General features: G+C 33.3%; 1 protein-coding gene across 1 annotated transcript; it reads left to right on the top strand.

Annotated features, from left to right (window-relative positions):
• Nucleotides 1–5351: 5351 nt before the first annotated feature.
• Nucleotides 5352–7540, top strand: LOC110115877. The gene is made up of 5 exons (XM_020849276.1): nucleotides 5352–6138; nucleotides 6245–6309; nucleotides 6426–6760; nucleotides 7102–7249; nucleotides 7298–7540. Exons 1-5 carry the CDS (start codon nucleotides 5352–5354, stop codon nucleotides 7538–7540), a joined length of 1578 nt encoding a protein of 525 aa, XP_020704935.1.
• Nucleotides 7541–9582: the final 2042 nt, after the last annotated feature.

Raw genomic sequence — 9582 nt, 5'->3', positions numbered from 1 at the left:
CCAAACTGGGTGGAAGAGAAAAGGTGCATTACCTTAAAAGTGAGTTATTCTTGGAGAAGGACTCTAGAGGGAGTGATTTTGGTGGATGTGAATCTAGGGAAGGACTCCTCATTTGCTTTGGACAGAAAGTTACCTCTTGAAATTTTAGGGGGTCTGTTAGCAAGAACCTTTCTCTTTTGCTTGAACTAGCCATGGAGAAAATCTAGGAGAATTGAATATTGAAAGTGATTTTTGAGGGGGATGAAATTTGAGTTAACAACCTTCCAATTTAAAGAGAAAATGATTGTTTCATACGAACAAAAAAATTTCATCATGTATGAATTTGGGTTCGTATGTACAAAAAATATTTTGTATGGAAGAATGAATGGGTCCAAAAAAGAAATGGCTTTTCGTAAGCATATAAGTTACGAGGCATACTTTCGTACAGACTTTTGACCAAAATGATCGTATAGATGAATAGGTGTTCGTCCGGGATGATCAATGTTTTAAGATCATTTTAATGACAGTTTGAAACGTCCCCTACATTGAATCGCCACAAGTTCATATGTACAAGCTGAACGTTCGTACGTACAATCAGAAATAAATAAATTGATCTTATATGTATAACCATCTACATGCGTACATATGATTAAATATATATCGTTTGGATGATCGTGATGATTGTACAAATGAATGGTGATATGAAAACTGAAAAACTGCATGCAAACCGTTCAAATCGACAGTTAATATGCTACACGCTTCATCCCGTATGAAATTAATTTCGTACAAATGATATACACTCTAATTTCCAAGTCAACATTCAAAATCATGAATCTAGATGTGAGAGAACATAAAATAAAATAAACAGAAGTTTGCAAAATCGAACATGAACAAAAAAATAAAAAAAATTTATAAAGAAAATCACAAAATCAAAAGTCATACAACACACTAACAAAAACACACATCAATGTTGCAGAATCATTTTAATTAAGCATTCAAATCAATCACAGTAAGCCTTATTCTTAATGTACTGAAAGTATCAAAGGCTAGTGGTTTTGTAAAAATATATACAAGTTGATTTTCTGTTGTAACATGAACGAGTTCAATTTCTCTTTTGTATACATGACCGCTTATGAAATGATGCCTGATGTCTATGTGTTTGGTTATTGAATGTTGACTAGAATTTTTAGAAATGCAAATATCACTAGTGTTATCACAATAAATGGGAATAGTGCCTATAATTAATCCTAAATCAATCAACTATTATTTCGACCAAAGTACTTGTGCCACACAACTTTCTAATATAATGTATTGAGCTTCAGCAGTAGATAAGGCTACTAAATTTTATTTTCTACTGGACCAAGAGACTAAAGAATTTCCAATGAATTGGCATGTTCCAGAAGTACTATTTCTATCAACCCTAGAATATGCAAAATCTGAATCTAAATTTCCAATTATTTCAAATGAAGAGCTAAACTTAAGATACCAAATTCCTAAGTTTTGCATTTCGAACAGATACCTTAAAATCCTTTTCACTACTGTCAAATGTGATTCTTTTTGATCTGATTGAAATCTAGCACATAAGCAAATACTAAATATGATATCGGGTTGGTTAGCTATCAAGTAAAGTAAAGATCCAATTATTCCTCTAAATTTCTTTTGATAAACATATTTTCCCTTAGGATCCTTATCCAACTGAACCGAGGAACTCATAGGTGTACTAACATGTTTAGCATTATCCATTTCATAATTTTTGAGGATGTCCTTAATATACTTTGACTAACTAAGAAATGTGCCATTCTCAATTTGCATAATGCTAAAACCTAGAAAGAAACTCAATTCTCCCATTAAACTCATCTCGAATTCACTACTCTTTATTTTAGAAAATTCATCATAAAGATTTTTATTTATAAATCCAAAGATGATATCATCAACATAAATTTGTACAATGAGTATATCCTCTCCCAATTTCTTTAAAAATAGAATTATGTCCACACTTCCTTTTCAAAAGATTTGTCAAATAGGAAGGTGCTCAACCTCTCATACAAAGCCCTAGGTGCCTGTTTCAATCCATTAATGACTTTTCCAATTTGACAATATGATTTGGGTATTTAAAATTTTCAAACCCTGGAGGTTGTTCTACAAAAACATCCTCTTGAATTACCCCATTTTAAAAGGTACTTTTAACATCAATTTGATACAATTTAAATCATATAAAATAGGCAAAGGCTAACAAAACCCTAATTTCTTAAAGTCTAGCTATAGGGGTAAAAGTTTCCTCAAAATCAATCCCTTCAATCGAATTATACCCCTTAGCCACCAATATTTCCTTATTTCTTATGACTGCTCCTGAGTCATTCATTTTGTTATTGAATACCCACTTATTTCCAACTACACTTTGATCCTTTGGCCTTGTAGTTAATTTCCAAACTTCATTTCTTACAAATTGATTTAGTTCTCCTTACATAGCCAATATCCAAAATTCATCCAAAAGTGCTTGATCAATATTTGTGGGTTCTATCTTTGAAATAAAGTCTGAATGATTGACTTCTTTATTTAGTCCATGCTTAGTCCTAACACCCTCACTAGGTTCTCTTATAATAAATTCCATTGGTTGATTTTTAAAAAATCTCAAATTTTTAGGCACTAGGATTTCTACCTCCAAATTTTCTTTCAAATTAACTTTCTCAATCTTTTGGGAGTTAATTTCTATCTCATCTTCTTCAACAATTGGCTCTTCCAAAATTCTAGATTCATCAAAAATAACATGTGTGGTCTCCTCAATTACCAAAGTTCTTTTATTGAATACTCTATAAGATTCTCCAACACTTGAGTATCCAATTAAAATTCCTTTATCTGATTTTGGATCAAATTTTTCTAAGGCAGATTTTCTATTATTATGAATGAACACCTTACATCCAAAGACATGCAAATGTGAAAATTTAGGTGTTCTTTCCTTTGGTAACTCAGAGGGTGTTTTATTTAAGTTTGATCTCACATTCACCCTATTCAGAACATAACATGCAGTGTTAACCGCCTTGGCCCAAAAATATTTAGGAAGTGAATACTCTGCCAATATGGCTTGGGCGGCTTCTATTAATGTTCTATTTTTCCTTTCGACTATCCCATTTTGCTGAGTGGTTATGGTGCGGAAAAGTTGTGATCAATTCCTTTCCCCTTACAGAAATCCTCAAATTTTTCATTCTCAAATTCTCCACCATGATCACTTTGAATTGTCATAATCTCATATCATAGTTTCCTTTGAATACAAGTCAAAAAATTTCTAAACTCTTCAAATGATTCACTCTTATAATTTAGAAATCTAACCCATGTGAATCTAGAATAATCATCCACAATAACAAATTTGTATACCTTACCTCCTAGACTTACAGTTCCAACGGGTCCAAAAAGATCCATATGTAATATCTCCAACGGTTTACTAGTTATAAGATCCTTATTGGACTAAAAAGATGATTTTACCTATTTTCCTAATTGACATGCATCACATAGGTGGTCTTTAATAAAGTCTAATTTTTATATACCTTTCATTAGGTTCTTTTGGAGTAATCCTCCTAAGGTTTTTCATGCTGGAGTGACAAAGTCTTCAATGCCAAAGCTATGATTCATTAGAAATAGTTTTTAAATAAAAAGCAGTAGGAGTTTTAATGCAATTCAAGTCTAGTATATACACATTGTTTACCTGTATACCATTCAAAACATCATTACCATTTAGGCTTAATATACAGCCAGTAGGGAAAAGTTTTATACAGTATCCTTTATCACATAGCTGGCTAATACTTAACAAATTATACTTTAAGCCTTCTACAAGTAATACATTTTCAATAAAAAAGTTTTTAAGATTTCCAATCATACCTGACCCAACCACTTTCTTTGTGGTGTTATCTCCAAGTATAACCCTGCCTCCACTACTGGCTTCCAGCGATATGAATTGATCAGAATCTCCAGTCATATGCTTTGAGAAACTACTGTCCTGGTACCATATGCTCTCACGAGACCTTGTGTGAGAGCATTTTTGCAAAATTATCAAACATTAGACTTGGAACTCAAATAAGTTTGGATTCACCTTTTTGCAAATTATAAATAAATGCATGTATGTTATGTCTAGGTTTATGCATTATAGGTCTCCACACCAAATGGGTTTTCTTCTTAAATGTACATGTGTGAGATATACGTACAAAAATTCCACACTTATTACATTTGACTCCCAAAAATGGATTCTTAAGTCTTATACTATTCTTATGTCTATCCAGGGATTGTATAAATTTAGGATACAAAATAGGATTCATGAAATCATTAAGTCTTGGGGTATCCTATTATCCTCGAGAGCTTTAATTTTCACTTTGTAAAATGAATTCATATCTTCCAAAATTTGATTTGTATAATTTATTCGATATATTTTGCTATGAGATTCATCCTTAAAATCTTGAAATTCTTTTTCAAGTTCTACATAGGATGATTTTATGTTTTCATGGTTCTTATTCAAATCATCAAACTCATCAAGCAATTTTATATGGTTGTTATCAATTAAAGTATGATCTTTCCTAAGGATATCCTTTTCTCTTTGTAGTTCACGAAATTCTAAGTTCAGACTAGCATGCATTTTCTTTAACTTTCTATGTACATCATGTATGCATTCAGAGACATCAAAAAGTTTATTATAAGATAAGTCACATACCTCTTCTTGATCTAACTGATATAGATTATCGGCCATTAAGCTTAGATTAGTGACTTCCTCTTCCTTTCCAATCTATAACGAGTCTGAAGCTGAGTCCGCCCAAAAAACTCTTTGGAATTTCTTCTTGCCCATCTTCACAATAGGTTTCTCCTCTACTTTCTCATTGCTAGGAGTGGCTTTGAGTTTTGGGCAATCTGGCTTAATATGTCCAGGTTTCCTACACTCATAACAAATAACATCATTTGAAACCTTGACATTTTATTAAATTTACCTCGATTCTATTGTTGGCGTCTCTTTAGCTTCCTCTTCAAAAAGCTTCTGAACTGTCTAGTCATCAGTGCGATGTAGTCTTCATTCTCAGGTTGTGAGAGTTCACTCTCTGACTCCTCCACTTTCGGTGCTATATTCTTCTCCCTTCGTGGTTCACCTGCATCAATCTTTCTTTGACTCACCCCTTGCTCGTAAGCAATAAGTGATCCAAGAAGATTGTCAATAAAGTAAATGTTTAAATCTTTAAACTCTGTAATTATAGTTATTTTATTATCATAAGTAGTAGGTAAGAAACGAAGTATTTTATTAACCATTTCTGCTTTAATTAGTTTCCTACCTAATGCATGTAAAGAGTTATTTCCGGCCTAATAGTCTTTGCATGACTATATATAAAATTATAGCTAAAATGCTTTTGAACAGGTTGGCGAAGGTTATTCATAAGATCATTTCGGTGGATCAAGCGGCCTTTGTGAGAGGCCGTTCTTTGTCTGATCATGTGCTTATGGCTCAAGAGGTTTTTAATAAGTTCAGATGGTCCAAATCTAGAGGAGGATTGTTAGCAATCAAGTTGGATATGGAGCAGGCGTACGATAGCTTGGGTTGGGAATCTTTAAGGCAATTCCTCCTTCATTACAAGTTTCCTTTTAAGTTTATGAAACTCTTATTGCAGTGCGTGCTCAATCCAAAATTCTGCATTTTGATTAATGAAAAGAAGATTGATTGGATTGATGGAAAATGTGGATTTAGGCAATGGTGCCCTTTATCCCCTTTTCTTTTTATTTTGTGCTCACAAATTCTTTCTGATGCTTTTTGTTCAAGGATTAGTAGGGGTGTCTCTGTCTCTCGGTTAACCCTTAAGGTATCTCATTTACTTTTTGCGGATGATATCTTAATTTTCTCGGAGGCCAAGGTGAAGGAAGTTAAGGAGTTGAGGAGGATCACCAACAAATACTGTGATTGGATAGGGCAAAAAGTTAATTACTCTAAGTCCATGATTTTGTTTGGTAAACATACAGGGAGAAGAATTCAAAAGAAGGTTGTTAAACTTCTTAACTTTAAACAAGTTAAGGAATTCAGTTATCTTGGTGTTAAAATGACTTTGAGGAGGTCGGGGCCTTCGGATTTCGAGAACCTTTTTGAATCAGCATCTTGTAAGCTGAATACATGGGGTACTAAGAGCATCTCTTTGGAAGGTAGATTGGTCCTTGTCAAATCAGCTTTTTTATCTCTACCTTTATTCTTGTCTTCTCTTTCTCTTGTTCCTTTGAGCATTTTGATGGAATTTGATAAGATGTGTAGAGGTTTCTTATGGAGGAAGGGGGATGGTAATGCTGGTATTCATTATGTTTCTTGGATCCTACTTTGTAAGCCGAAATGTGAAGGTGGTAGAGGCTTATTTTCGGCTATATCGAGAGTTGGTCCATTACGGGTCAAATTTGCTTGGAACTTTTATAGCAATCCCAATTCTTTATTGAATCAGATTTTGAGAGTTAAATATAGAGAAGATATCTGGTCCTCTTCTGTGAAGGTTGGGTGCTCACCTGCATGGAAAATCATTACTATGGGGGCTAAGTTTCTTAGAAACGTGGTTAGATGGAGGATTTACAATGGAGAATCAATCAATTGGATGCATGATTCATGGATATTGGATAAATGTATTGCTAAGTGGCCTACATTTGTTAATGTTCAGAATTATTCAGAATTCACTCTTAGCTCCTTCATTACTGATGGCCATGAGAATTTTCATAAGTTGAAAGAAGCATTTGGAGCTCAGCTGATTGAGCTCATTTCTAATATACCGATTGATGACAGCAGGCAAAGTGATCAGTTGGAATTAATTGTTAAATTTTAAGGTAAGTCAATTACGGCGTTGGCTTCTATAGCTGCTATGGATCATGAGGAGAAGAATACCCAGTGGAACTGGATGAGGAAGTTGAAGTTGAAACCAATTATTGAATTATTTTGGTGGAGAGTTTGTAATAATACTATTCCTACTTATTCCTTTCTCGTGAGTAGAAAGTTGATTACTTGTTATGAATGTCCAAGGGGATGTGAGGAGGAGGAAAATAATAACCATATTGTTGGCAGATGTTCTAACTAAGGAATGTTATTTTATTATTGAATAACTGGGGGTTTCAAGTTCCATTTTTTAATAGCTTTGCTGAATGTATGGTCGGAATCAAGAGTTTTCTGGGTAGGCATGCTCTTGTTGCAAATCTTTTTTGTACAACTGTATGGCTGGTTTGGAAGAGCAGATGCAGATTGGTGCAAGGTGATAAAGAAGAATCCGATAATTCTATAGCTGTTAATACTGTTTCCTATGCTATTAGGAGTAACTTCTTAAATTTTTAGCCGGATTACTGGAATGCTAACCAGTATTTGCTATTTTTTCATTGGCATCCCCCTCCTCCTAGCTGGATAAAAATTAATGTAGATGCAGCTATCAAGAAGAACAATATAGCTGGTATTGGTGGTGTTGCAAGAGACGGCAATGGGAGATTTCTGATATCCTTTGGTTATCAGCTTTTGCACTGGGATGCAGCTCAGTTGGAGATGGTAGCGGTGTTGTATCTGAAAAATGTGAATCAAGAGTAGATGTTTGAAGCGCAAGGAGTAATCATCGAAGGAGACAACTTTAATATCATTATACTACTTCAGAGGTCGGTCAAGAGATGGAAGGTTAGTAGAGTAATTGAAGATGATTTGGCATTTTTACTTGATTTTAAGAAAGTTTTTTTTTTCTTGTTCTAGTAGATATGGTAACAAATTAGCGGATATATGCGCTAATTTGGCTTTGGATGGTTCTTTTTTATGTGATGATCTTCATTTTGATTATATTCCTCCTTCATTCTTGTATTGTTTGAAGGAGGAATGTAGTGCTCTCGGTGTTACTTGAGTTGTTTGTAATTGCTTTTCTTCTTTACTTTTAATGCAATTTTCTGCATTTCTTTCAAAAAAAAAAAAAATGCATGTAAAGAGGTAACTATTTGTGTGAATCTTGTGTACAGTTTAGAAATGGATTCATTGGGTTTCATGTGAAACAGTTCATAGTCATGCAACAAGATATTAAGTCTTGATTATTTAAATTCATTAGTTCTCTCATAAGTTATACAAAGTCTATCCCATATATCCTTTCCACTCTTGCAAGTAGAAACGCGCATGTAATCTTCAGATTTAAGAGCATAATAGAAACTATTCAGGCATTTAGCGTTAAGTTGTGCTAAGTCACATTCTTCTACTGTCTTGTCCGTAAAGGGAGATTCAACTCTAACTCCGTCAAATAATCTAGTTGGTTTTGTATACCCTTATTGAACTAAGATCCACATACGGTAATCAAGTGACTATAAAAATGTAGACATGTGTGTTTTTCAAAAATCAAAAGGAATATTTTTAAACAATGGAGGTCTAGTTTAGAGTAACCCTCAACAGTGTTTCTGTTTTCAAATATAGCTATGGTCATTAATCAAAAAGTAGTCTAAACTTATAATTTTGAAACAAAGCTCTGATACCACTTGTTGATACTTTTTAATTATGAATTAGGTTGTTAAACCTAATTTTATGTCCCAGCGGCTAACCAAGAGGGGGGGGGGGGGGGGATTGGGGGGGGGGGGGGGGTGAATTGGTAATTTAAACAAATTTTCTCTCTTAAACATTTAAACCGATTCAAACTTTTTAAAGAAGTTTTTGAAAAAGATTTTTCAACCACAAATCACATAGAAATAGTTCAAATTAAGAATCTAGAGGACAACGTCCAGGGACGAATGGGACAATTCGTCTGGACGATCAGCACTTAGAAAAATTTCTCACTTGCTATTCATTCCATTGCTCATCGAGGGGTATAACGGACCTGATCATTTCGTATGAACATGGTTCATTTCGTATGATCAGTATAAGAAATATTGACATTTAAAGATCTCCCCCAGTGTGTGTGTGCTTAATTACTCAATTACAGTCACACTCTCTCTAACTCAAAAAATGAATAAAATACAGACTCAAAACTATAAAATATTATAATCAGATATTTATTTGAAGTCTTCAACTATATGGAGTATGATTTTACTGAAATGTTAGTACATACAATAGCCAAAAACACTTCTTCCAAAATATGTTAGGAGAAATTAATAATCAATATAATAATATTGGGAATCATCAAAATAATAAGTTGCAAGAATATAAAGCATGCAAAACGCTAAGTAGCAACTCTCTTAACAAACAAGGCTTCCAGCAAGAAATATATTTAAATTTAACCTAAACAGACAAAGGCCCCATATTATTAACGATGTATCATATAAGAGAACACCCATAAGCTAAGCATAAAGCCTTCAGATTAGGAATCCCTAATCCGCCAACCTTTTTAGGTTTACAAACATCCTTCCAAGCAATCATATAAATCCTTCTAATATTAGTTAACTTCCCCATAAAATAAAAAATTAGAGCAAGATTTTTTGAAAAATTTAAAACAAGATTTAGTTAATGAAATCCATCTAATCCAATAACAAATAATATTAAAAATAGTGAGGTTAATATATTTGACTCTACTAGCATAAGATAAAATCCTAGCTCTCCAACCAATAAGAAGATTAATAATTTTATTCATCAAAAGTTGAAAATCAAAAATTAAAAGCCGTTTACAAGAA

This window comes from Dendrobium catenatum, unplaced genomic scaffold (assembly GCF_001605985.2).
Source record: "Dendrobium catenatum unplaced genomic scaffold, ASM160598v2 fragScaff_scaffold_414, whole genome shotgun sequence".
In the NCBI taxonomy this organism is placed as follows: Eukaryota; Viridiplantae; Streptophyta; class Magnoliopsida; order Asparagales; family Orchidaceae; genus Dendrobium; species Dendrobium catenatum.
Note: the sequence above shows the minus strand (reverse complement) of the source record. Positions and strands in the feature narration are given on the sequence as shown.